The 12885-nt window shown below is 41.4% G+C and overlaps 1 protein-coding gene across 3 annotated transcripts in view; it reads right to left on the reverse strand.

Moving 5' to 3' along the window:
• pde4ba (phosphodiesterase 4B, cAMP-specific a) overlaps positions 1–12885 on the reverse strand; it is a 101727-nt gene that overhangs the window by 11363 nt on the left and 77479 nt on the right. For 2 of the 3 annotated variants that reach the window (XM_034531685.1, XM_034531686.1), the window contains exon 6: positions 6721–6833. In XM_034531685.1, coding sequence (XP_034387576.1) covers positions 6721–6833 — 113 coding nt within the window. Of the gene's footprint in view, positions 1–3136; positions 3507–6720; positions 6834–12885 lie in introns of those variants that run through there. The other variant, XM_034531687.1, reaches the window with a different exon arrangement.

The following is a 12885-nucleotide window of genomic DNA, read 5'->3' on the forward strand; positions in this document are numbered from 1 at the left end:
CTCCCCCTCCTCTCCACTCCGTCTCTCCCTCACTCTCCACCACTTACATGTCAATTTCTTTCTCGGCTGCCACTTGCCAACACAGTCATCCATCTCTCTGTCTGTCTGCCTCGCTGGCAGAACCAATGTGCTGTCCTTGGAGCAGGTGTTGATACTGCTGCAGTGTACAAGGCCAGGGCCACCTGACTGGAATGTACTGTTACCTCAGTACCACTGGATATGTGATTTTTGTCAATTTTGCCATGACTTTTGATTGTGAAACCCCTCGAGGAAGGCTGCAATGCTTCGCTAATGAGAACATATCCATAGTTCTCGTTGCTTCAGAGCCAATCCATGGGAAACTGTAAACAGAGGTTCCCAGAGAAACTCTCAGTCTGATGTGTTTGTGTGCGTATACGAGTTCGGAAAGATGAGGGGGAGATCAAAGCTTCCCTGAGAGGATCCCGGATTATCCTCCCACTGAGGGAAAGAACCAGAAGCAGGGAGGTGGGACGCAGGAAACAAACTAAAAAAATAAATAAGAGGAACCGAGGAGGCAGCTCTTTATATAATAGCTCACTGCATAATATATAAAGAAACCAGAAATAACAGCGGGGGATGTCTCTCTGCAATGTGTTGAAGAGCTACGCTTCCAGGCTGGAAGAAATGCCTCAGTGCGCACGCACACACACACACACACACACACACACACACACACACACACACACACACACACACACACACAATCTCTCTCTTACCTACGAATGCTATTATCAACATTTAACACAGTTGATGCTGACTTTTCATATGCATGGTGTCCCTCTGGTGTCTGTATGATTGTGTTATTGCCAGTGTAGTTGATTTATTCTTAATTCAGGGGCAGAGGGGAATCCTCTTGATCTCCTACTGACACTGTGGTGCTGGAGGAATATTGGTCTCACTAAGCTCTCAGGGTATCTCTTTCCAACATACTGTATATCTATTATTTAACCCAATCCTCAAGAGTCTCTTGTTTTTTCAAAGATTTAACCGATTTTAACCTGGTAGTATAAATTTATCTTATTTCTAAATTGCCACTGTTGGAAATGCTTTAACATACTACAGTTATCAAGTGAGGCCTTAATTATGAGTCCAGCATCTAAATTCTTTGTTTTAAATTACTTCCATCTGGAGTGGTTGAGTTCAAGTTGTGCCTTTAAGCCACTAGTGGGTGCACTCCGCTCTGCCTGCTGTAGATCAGCCTGCTCAGCATTCAGAGAGTATTGACCTCTTAACCCTGCAGCAACAGAAATGCACAACTTGACTTCAGGATAAACCTGATTAAATCCAATTTGTGTGCAAACACAAGTTATGAAGAAGTCTCAGCACATGATGGAAGTGTGACAGTTTTGAAGAAAAAACAAATGAGGTTACACCATCGTTATCCCAATTTATCAAGATAATCACATATTTACACTATGCAGCTTAGCTGACTGTGACTTATGCAATCTTTCCTTCAACACCAGCACACTTGCAGTGTTTGTGGTTTATCTCTCACAAAGATATGACGCAGGCTGGTAACATCGATGCAATGGCAAAGACCCACAGTGACATGACTCAAGATAAGGTAACCTGCCTACGTATGGACCGGACATTGGAGGAAGCTACAGACTACGTTTTGACAACCTCTCTTTTCCTCTGACTCACTCACTCATGCTAGTGTGTGTCCGTATGAGAAAGAGTGTATCCATGTGCCTCCCATGTTTAAAAAAAAGAAGTCAGCTTTAAAAACCAGAGACAAAAAAAATAAGGAAGAGAATAAAGTAAGAAAGCAATTTCTCAGCTGAGCGGTCTCACTCCCATCACTCCCAGCTGTTCAAGGCCTCAGAGTCAGATGTGGTGTGCCACAACATTTCTGGCTGGAGGAGAACAGTGAGAAGGCTGCGCAACTATGCTTGCTTAAACTCTGGTTGCTTCGAAAGCACAAGCACCCCCATGTCAAATAGCACAGAGGCAGTATAACACCAACAAACAAGACATTTTTGAATCAACAAAACCTCGACTACATTATCCAACACTCAAATGAATGCATAAATCATATAGAAAGATTTGCCTTACTCTGTATCTCGTTGAGCAGCATCATATCACTTTGCCACTACATCTCTCTTCTCCCCAAATGACCAAATTGTTTGGCCAGTCAAAAGAAGAAAAAAAAACTCACTTTGCTACTTTGCTTAGACACTACTACTTATTACCTGGCTGTGCCTCAGGTCACTAAAATCCACGGTCCTTTTGCTCATTAACTCGATCACTTCCCTCTTAGACGACACAAGACTCGAGAGAAAGACCAACACAAGCTCATTTTTCCTAAGATGCTTTGAGCTCTACAGGCCTGCTTTCGAGCAGTAGCTACACAGTTCAACTAAGTACCAATTACTCTCGCCTATAGGTCACTTAATAACCTGGGATGAAATCAGTTTAACATTGGAGAAAGAAACAGCAGCAGATACAGGAGATTTCCGACTACCGACTGCAATAAGACTTTATAATAAATCACCTTTAGCTCAACTATCTGTCTGTCTCTTCTGTCTATGTATCATTTCTAGAATGTCTATATTTTCCTTCGATCTCCACACACTTGGAGAAAGCTTTAATTAATCCCACAAACTAAAGTAGTATCTGGACAAAAAGACAAACACAAAATCCCAAAACAAAGGATGACAAGAGGCTTTTCCACAAATATGTGTAGTCACATCTTAAGCAAAGCATGCACTGGGATTCTCCAAAGCAGAATGCATGCACCACTGCCTCTTGCATGAAGCAGTGCAAGTAAGTACAACATCAACAAGTAAAAAAGGACATAGCGCTTTAACATTAGAAACATTCTGTATTAAACAGCAACTCTACATCACATACTTTGAAAGGGAACACAATCCTAAAGCACACTTTCAGCATCCACAGCAGTAAAATATGTTTAAACTCCTCTGACGATGCCCACTTCAAACAAAGACAAAAAGGAGCAACTGAAACTTTGTGTGTAAAAAAAGCATAACCACAGCATGTGAAATTCACACCTTGTGCACTCAAAGTCCACACACACACAACATAATCTCCATTGAGATACCAAAACAGTAAAACTCTTCATGTCTAACTCCAAAACCAATCAAAGAAGACTCACCTTTCTCCAACCATTTAGCTTCCCTAACTTCCTCTCTTTCTTGTCAAAGCAGCAGGCTCCCATGTTTCTGTGTGAAGAGTGCAGAGCGGAGTGGGGCTGCCGTCCGTTAAAGTGTCTGTCTCAGTCTGACTACAGCATGAGTAAACGGACCAAGCCTTGGCTCTCTGACGCTGGGAAGCTCTAGTGACTCACATTGGGCTTCGGGGTCTAGGCTTTACCTCACACCCTGTGTATGTGGAGCAATGAGGGAGAGAGTGAGAGAGAGAGAGAGAGAGAGAGAGAGAGAGTGTATATATGTGTGTGTGTGTGAGTGTGTGTGCGTGTGTGTGTGTGTGTGTATATGTCTATATGCGTGTGTTTGTGTGTGTGTGTGTGTGAGAACTCATGCATACTCCCTCTCGGGGGTAGTCCCGCCTCTTGCGCCTCATTGCTTGCTGTTCTGCAGCCACGAGTCACAGCTCTGAGGTTTACGCTGTCAATATCACGCTCATCACCCTGATGGATAGCACACTTCCTGTTTAAATGAACACAGTGGATTTCCTTGAATTTAGAAACAGGTAGTCAGGCGTAGATGTGTTGTTTAGTTTTTTGTATTCGTACACACAGCTATGTGGAAACAAGGCCTCAATGTCTTGTTCTACAAACGGTCCAAAACCTACAGATGAAAAAGCTGCAAATCCTCTCATTCAGAAGCTGGGACCATCAGTTATTTTCACTGATCGTTTATTCTGTTGATTATTTTAGATGAATCCATTTTGTGTTTAGATTGTAAACATGAAAAATAACTTCTCGAATTCCAAGCTCCAAGGTGTGATCAAACAGTCCAGAACGCCAAAAGATAAACCTTATGCCATGAAAATCTTCACATTTTATAAACTGGCCGAAGGGGATATATATTTTTGCTGTATTACTGACGTAAACAATTGACCAAACGTAGACGTTACCAAAATGTTCCTGCCAATTGACCAATGTGCTTGACTTATCTTGTCAGCCCCTGTTTGAAATAACAGATGGTTTACAGCCTCGACAGAGAAGAATATTGCAACTGGCCTTGACCCCGGCCTACGTCAGCCATACAGAACAGGGAGGACAGTGAAGGACTGAAACCCACAGCAGCGACAGCCTGCACTTCACCTTGAAGGTACAGCAGCAGCCTCTCGGATTTCCCCTCCCTCCTCCTCATGTTTCATCCTCTGCCACAGCTTGAATAACAGTTTTTCCATCCTAAACACAACAGGTAGCCAAGGGGTCACAATAGCTGATTGGCATGTTCTTTTATTAAAAAACAGGTCGAGTGTAACACATCACATGGCAAAGAGGCAGCAGGTGTGTAACATTATAGTTTACTGTGAAAACAAGGCTGGTGCAAGATAGCCATCGATGGTGTTAACCTATTGTTAATATGGGCATGCAGGCGCATACACACACACAAACAGGTCTGATGGAGTCCTTATCAGATGGTTACGTGTCAGGACACATTCGCCCACCTGCCAAGGTGACATCAGTGAGAGAGGATCATGACACACAATAAGCAGATTGTGCCGTCTCATATGATCAACTGTTGACCAGACACATTACTGGCTGCATCTTTAAAGAAAGAAATCTGAATTTACATTATCCTTTAAGGTCAACAGTTTGAGATATTCTGCTAACTAAGTAGAACTATTTATATATATATACACAATACAGTATTTACTGAGAAAAGCTGGAGAGAACGGTCCTTTTATTCTTCTATAGTTGGGACATTTTGGACAATTTTGGGAGGCTCATGAAATCAATCAGCACCTGTAGATAATGCTTGGCTCAATTCTAACAAATATTGCTAAGATTACAGTCTTAAGTGACATAATTTGTCCCACAACTCCACAAATATAGGGTTGATATGAACCAGCAGTTTTGCGACTATTTATTCTTTGAGGAAAACCCGAGACTCATTCTGTTATAACAGATTAGGGTTAGGATTAGGGTTAGGGATACTGTCAGACTGTTTCCTATCTCTAATCTCTTTCTTTCCCGAGTGATTCTGTCGTCTTGTAGCTTTGTCGACTTTGAAATGTCTGTTTGTTCAAGTGGTTAATAGTATTTATTCAGTCGTCCTCATGTGTCCTCACTGAATCCAGTCCAGCTGATTGTCAGTGCTGGATGTGTGTCCAGATGACGACAGCAATGGGAAAAAAAAACACGGCCGTTAACCATCCAAACGGACATGATGGGATGTCTATTGTCGTCTGGAGAGAGGGCAGGGGATCAGGAAGGAGACAGGAAAAGAGAGTCACTCTGCCCAGGGGTCTGCACACGCACACGCACACACACACACACACACACACACACACACACACAGACACACACACACACACACACGGTCTCTCTCTTCCTCTCTAGTTTATTGTTTTTGACCGACTGCGGGATCCCTCGCATCCTGTTGTCCAATTTTATGAGAAATAACAAGCTTATCCTCATGGTTTGCTTGCCTGACTGTTTTCAGACCCTCTTACACACAGCTGCCACTTACAAAAAAGAGGAAATCTCTAACGTCCTATACGCTGTCCCCCTCTACAGCAGTCTAAGGTACAATTTAAAATATGATCTGTAACAAAAATGGTCTTTCAAGATGGTGTCATCTGACTTGAATGAGAATTGTTCAACAAAAGAAATAGAATAACCAGTGGACAGTGAAAAGTTGTTTGACAGGAACGATGGAAAGAGGGCAACGAAAACCACTAGAGACACCAAACCATGTCCAAAACATTGTCCAATGCATCATTTTTACATTTAAAATAATAAAAAAAGAAAAGGAAACTTCAGATAGCTGTAACAGTGCCACCATCAGGAAGTTTGTTCCCAACATATACCCTGCATCATAGTGGGTGAGACTGGACAACAATGTACGTTTTCTTTTAGTTATGAGAGAACACATTTATCATGCAGATTAGGGATTAGCAATTCTTAAAATATGTTTACAGATCAATCAAGAGATAAGTAATACACCTTAAAGACACAGCTAAATATTGTTGTGTATTAATTATGCTCTGTCATTGAGTAATAGGGTTAAGCCATCACTTTAAAAAAAAAACAGGAACTAAACCACAATCAACAATGCAGAAGCCACAAAATAACAAGTGAACAGTGAAAAGAAGAAAAGAGGATCACAGCGGGCCGAGACACAAAAAACACAGTTCCACCATTTTTTGCACAAAGCGAAAACATAAACATTGCAGACATTAATGGAGTTTGGTGATGGTTTAATCAGCTGATGAGTATCATCCAGTCTTTTTAAGCTGACAGTGCTTATGACAACACTACTTACTGCTGCAGCCTCTAACAAACCAATCTCTCATTACTGCACATGTGAGGACCTTTAATTCTCTCGACTTGTTTCAAAGTCATGCTAAGTTCATGTATGTTTACAGCTGCCTTGCTGTCCTTTGCTGCTCAGATTTAAGAGCTCCTCAAAGAGTCTTTTCTGTGTTAACATTTGCATTGAATGGAATTTTCATTCAATGCAAGTACAATAAAATAAAAGCCACGTTAGCCTTGTGCCCCTGAACATTTTCTCCACTAATGAAGCAAACAGCCTCTCCTACCTTGTTAGAGGCCATGTCGCTGACAGAGCGATAGGTCTGGATGGTCTCCAGCTGGTCCAGACACCAGTCCAACTCCTCCATCGTCTCCATGGCCAGCTTCTGGTACGCCTCATCTGTCAACAAGCAGCCGGCACACAGAGACACACAGTCAGAACATGGAGCCCGAGCGCTGTCCTGATACTCCCAGACAACAAACACCCACAGGTCCCGATCGGGGTGCCTGCTGCTGCTGCTGCTGAGGAAGGGGAACGGCTAGAGGTGGCCCCCGGCTGCAATGCTCCTTCATCATAAGGAGGAGTAGCTGTGGGGAGCTCATGGGACTCACAGCTGTCAAAAGGAAAGCTAGGACCTCGCTCTGTCACACACTGAACTTTTCTCTCTATGAGTATTTCAGTATAAGTGCGTCTGTGTGTGACGCCTCGCCACCCGCCCTTCTCCTTGGACACAATATTCTCTGCATTTTCTATAACATACTACACTGTACACATGTACACGTTTACCCCCCTCACAGGAAGCAAACAGACACCTGTAAATCTACACACACATGCACACACATATGCTTTTATCACCCCAAAACAAAATGTTCTGTTAACTATGAGTGGATTTTCTGTTCTCTCTGACAATCATATGTCCACAAATACAGAGTTAAATCTAAAGCAACTGATAAATCAGTGTAATCATGTTGTATGATTGACTGTGGACAGATAACTAGACGCCACAGAGAGTGAAACTGTTTTGTTTGACCAGGAGTTGAGACAGAAACATGGAAATGGACCTCTCAGTCTTTGGTGGGGTCCCACATGATGTTTTAATGAGTCCATGCAGAGTTGAGAACATTTTTCATATTTGTTCTGGCGCATGAATGGTAACAGCTGCTGTAAAGACATGCGTGGTTACTGTTTTGCAGTGTGTACACAGTAGGTCAAAGGCCCATCCACAATACAGATACAAATGTAGCCCGGAGACAGAATGACAGGAACTAGCTTATGTATCTATTTTACCAGAACTGAACAATATTGTTGTAACATTTAGCAACAGTCACTGTCTTTTCTTTGAAATACATTTAGTAACTCTGTTTTTTAAGTAATACTGTATTAAAACTACTGCAAATACTGTTTTTTTTCATTATCGATGAATCTGCAAATTATCTTCTCTAGGAACTGATCGATCACTAGTCAATAAAATGTATGAAATCAGTGAAAAGGTGATGTTAACAAATCTTTTATATAAAATTAAAGGAGTGTGACAAAAAATGTTGGCACATCTTACTAAAACCATCGTATTCAAGCCAGAATAACATCTACAAAGTCTGAACCCCTTAAGTTACACTAACCATGATTTTCGATTTAGTGAGGGACTTTTCCATAATAGCGTAAGTTCACTCAGGAAGACTATACTCTTGTATGCTCAGGCTGTAGTTTATTTCTCTTACAGCTGCTATTCCTCACGCATGCTCACTCATAATTCCCTTGTCATTGTTTGGGGCTGTCAGATTCAGATTCAGATTCAACTTTATTGTCATTGCACAGAGTACAACGAAATGTTGGTTAGCAGTGCAAAGAAAGCCGTATACATACAAAAAAACGGGGGATTTATCTTGCTGCTGCTCCGGGCAGATGCCCCTCATTACAAATCTCCCTTGGAGTCCAAGCGCCAAAGACTCTGTCAAGACTTTATCATCACATATAATCTGTTAATAAAAAATCTTGTCTCTCCTTATTGAAAGGACTATTTACACTACAGAGTGCCTGTGACCAGATACAGAGAAAAACAAGAGTGTGGTGTAGCTACCGTTGAAATATTCTTGCGTGAATTTAGAGTCAATATTCCAACCCTGTTCCTGTGGTTGAACTGTGTTTTTCAGACAACTAAAACTTTAAGTCAAGGTTGGAGAGCAAAGGCTGTGCGATGAGATGGCCAGTGGGGCTGAAAACACACACACACACACACATACACACACACACACACACTCTATGTATACTCCGGGTCTCCTAGCTGCAGAGCACAACATGGCAGCAGGGTGCGCACTGTGGCGACCTTAGCGTGGCCACGTAGAATGTGTCCCCTGCTCTGATCTCCTCGCCATCAAAGACATGAGCCTGTTTGCTCTCCCAAACATGAGAGGCACCTGGCGCTCTGCCCACAGCCTTACTTCAAGAGAGGGAATGTGTGTGTGTGTGTGAGTGTGCGTGTTTAGTTTAACTAGCAAGCTTCTGATGTCGAAACAGCTTACACTCAATTGAGATGTTTCTTCCCTGTATTCTCAACACGTTTGAGGTGGTTTGTGTTTCTGAAGAGCATAGAAAGGTCCTTTTTTCTTCTAATAGTACTTTCATTTGAACTTTTAAACTCTGCTCGGACAGAAAGTAACATGTATGGTCTTAGCTACCGTCTGGATATGTTCATGGATTCATGAAGCTATTATCTTTATATGCCATAATGGTAAAAAGTCATTCTCACAACACTTTTAGTTTTTTGTAATTTCTGTGTAAATGATGAGGATTGTTATTCTATACTTATGATGAAAAGCGTAAGAATTATTATTGCGTAAAGTGGGGGAGTTTCTCTCACAGCGCGTCAAAGATGAGTATGACTCTGATAGTGAAGTTAGAGAGGAATATTTATATAAATAAAGACTATGCTTTGTGAAAGCCCGATAATACAGTCGACTGCACTTTCGTAGCTCAGGGCAACAGGCTGCTGATGTGACCAACAAAAAAATGGTTTGGCATGATGTGTGTTTGTGTATGTGACGGTGAGGCTGCATTCAGGGACAAAACTCAATTGCTAGATGTATTACTTGAGCTCTTAACCACGTTCATGACTTGACACTGTATCCAAAAATGGATACAGTGCTGTAAAATCTGGTTTCGTGAGTCAGAACCTAAAACTTGTCACAAGGCCAACTTCTTGTGGGTCCCACATCTAGGTAGGTGCCAGATGCACTAATCTTAACTATGGCACTTGAAACAGTCGTTCTCTGACCCCTGCCTAGCGAGCAAACAAAGACAATAACAGTTATAGTCTTCACTCCAGTACAGTTTCCCACCAGTCAAATAAAAAACAAAGATTAATGTGCGAAGCATGGAGTCATTGGACATTGACTCTCGGTTATTTCTCAATACTATTATGATCAAATCTAATCAAGTCAATGCTTTAAATACCTCCCTTCAGAGGTGCAGAGGTTCAATGGACTATAAATGACCAGAGAATAAACACAACTCAGTCTCTGTTTTTATTCTGCAGATAAAAGACAGATGAGTCCAACAAAATCATTGCAAGACATTAACTGGCTTCAATGTTTCTGAGTTAACCTTAAAGGTAATTGAATGATGGTTCAATCCCACAACAATTCGAACGTAGTTGAGTAGACGAGATCTATTGAAACAATAGAAATGCCTGTAAAGGGCGATACTCTCTAAAAGGATTAGTCTCAAACTTTCCAAGAATCATTAGAGTGTGCTGCTGGAAACCATAATGAAGGATTTCTGCCTTGTTTTCTAGCCAAACTAGTCAAAAAGAATGGTGTATATAGAGTTCAAATTCCCTGATTTTAACCAACAAATACATGTTTTATATTTTCACCCATTTTAACAGAATAATCATGCTTGTTAGCTGCATACCATTAATTACTTAAGTTACAGAAGTCCGCTCAGATTGACCAAGGGAAACAGCTTTCAAAGGCCAACACACACACACACACACACACACACACACACACTAGCGCCACAATAATGTCAGAGGGGATTTCCACTGCCTCCACCCTGACACAAGGACCTTTCTGATCGGCGCTTAGATCTTAGAATGTCTGTCCCACAGCAGCAGAAATGAAAACACACAGATACACATGTACAATCCAGTCAGACTCACCAGTGGACCAACATTAACTGAAATATGAATGCCAAACACTTTCTAGCTAAGGGAGGCAAACAGGCTGCAGAGGCAGCAGTACGAGGATATGAGGTCAGTTCTCTCTCCAGATTCAATACTCAGTTCAGTTTAAGCCGAATGATAAGATACAGTATTTTCAACACATAGTTAACATTACTACTGATAACAGCAAAAGATAAAACAGACCAAACAACAACACATTGTTGACAATTAAGCACAATTGTCAGCTGAAACCCTTTCGTAATAACATTATCAAATTTGTAGATGTTTTCTGATAGAGGTGGACTAAAAAACATGATCGATCACAATATACACACGTCATGAACACCTTAACACAAAATATGACCGTACCAATGCATTGAATGAGCTGTCCTGTAAATATTGTACATGTGTTCATGTTATTGTCTCCATCACCAAATTCATTGGTTGTTCTTTCTCTGATTTTAAGTTTGAGGAATTGTATCTGTAGTATGTTGTGGTTCATTACTTAATAAAACTCCTCCAATATCTGTATTATTTCAGTGATAGAAACTTTCTAAATGTCTGTTGCTCTGTCAATACATTAAGGCACGACTTTATGTGAGATGACTTCTTTTTTGCAGAAGCAGGTGTACGCACACACACCCAAAACCTAGTCCAGTGTGTGTGTGTGTGTGTGTGTGTGTGTTTGTGTGTGAGACAGCTGCATCTGTCATCCTCTCGTGGGACTCGTCAGTTTCCTGCCTGTGTTGTGATGCTAGCTGCAGCAGAGTTGGAGGGCTGCAGCTCATTATCAGCAGCCAAAATAAAGATGACATTGCGAACAAGATAAGATGTCATCCTTTCATACTAATTTATGCCTTTAATTTATCGAGTAAGCATTCATGATGTTAATGTGTTGTGAAGGGTGAGCTGGCATATTTCACAGGAAGTGGCTCAAACACCAAAAACACAGAAAGGGAAACCAGACTTTGACGTAGGCCGATCGGCAGTGGTGCCAGGTTCCTGAATAAGAGAGTCAGAGGATGAGCCATTCTTTTATGACATATATTACTTTACAAGAGACAACAGGCTGATCTGAAACTCTCTGCACCGTTACACAACACTTCCGATCAAAGATCAGAGATGGTATGGCGAGGGGGGCTGTTGTACCGCTGCTTTTTCATATCTTTCAAGCCAAATTATGACTTCACATGTACAGCATTGCTAAATCCACGACTGACTTGAAGTATTGCGAAAAGAGGGTAGAAGGGTGGTGGAGCAGTTTGTGGTTTTAAGAGCGTGTTTTGTGGCCCCAAAACGTTGATTGAAACATTCCTGTAAATTGGGTTCTGAGAAGAAATGACATCATGTCTCTGTGTTTTATTAGAGCTCATTTATCTGATTTACAGGGAGGCGGATTACAAATAATGTCTCAATAGATGCTATTAGGATTGTGTTGCTCTGTGGTTGTGAATTATAAATAATGGACGTTATGTCGTTTTGTTGCAATGGAGGATTCACTCATGCTTCACCGCTTATGAATTTGCAGCTTTAGTGGAGCCATGACGGGTAAATGTATCGCTCTGGGATGCGGTATTGGTAAAACATACTGGTGCCATTTTCATGTGGTGGTTGTCCAGAAGCAGCACTGTGACACATGTTAGACGCTGACTCGCAGATTTAGAATTCTGATGTGTTGTAATGAGGCAATTAGGCTAAAGCAGAACTGCTTCAGGTTTTCATACGTGTCTCGGTGAGTCACAGCTACAAGTTTGTATATTGACAGCTTGCATGTTTTCTGCTGCAGAGACTTGAATAGTGTGCTGAGGGAAATTAAATTGAGGAAGCTGATATCTCTACTCTTAGCTCTTCTCAACCTTTCCAGTATTGATGTGTGTTTTACTATTGTTTTGACTGAGTTTGTATTCTTTTGTCTACAACTTTATAAGATGTCACCTTGGCCTAGTCGCCCTTGGATGTCACCAAACTCAAAAGGAGGTTATCTGAGTATAAGAACAGTTTGACATGTGGGAAAATACACACATTTGCTTTCATGTTGCTGAAAGTTCAATGATATTAGTTAGCTTAGCTTAGCATAATGACTGGAAACAGCTAGCCTGGCTCTGTTTGAAGTTTTAAAAGGAGCACATTCATGTCACTTGTGACTTGAGGCTCTTCTGCTTGTATTTAAACTGTAATAAAGTCGTTTCTGACCTTTGACTGGGTTACATGTCAAATCCATACATGTGTGCTGATGTGCATGTCAGACCCCCTTATGGTTCCTGCTGGCTCTTTTCTCGACACAATGTTCCC

The sequence above is a fragment of the Cyclopterus lumpus genome, chromosome 4, assembly GCF_009769545.1.
Source record: "Cyclopterus lumpus isolate fCycLum1 chromosome 4, fCycLum1.pri, whole genome shotgun sequence".
In the NCBI taxonomy this organism is placed as follows: Eukaryota; Metazoa; Chordata; class Actinopteri; order Perciformes; family Cyclopteridae; genus Cyclopterus; species Cyclopterus lumpus.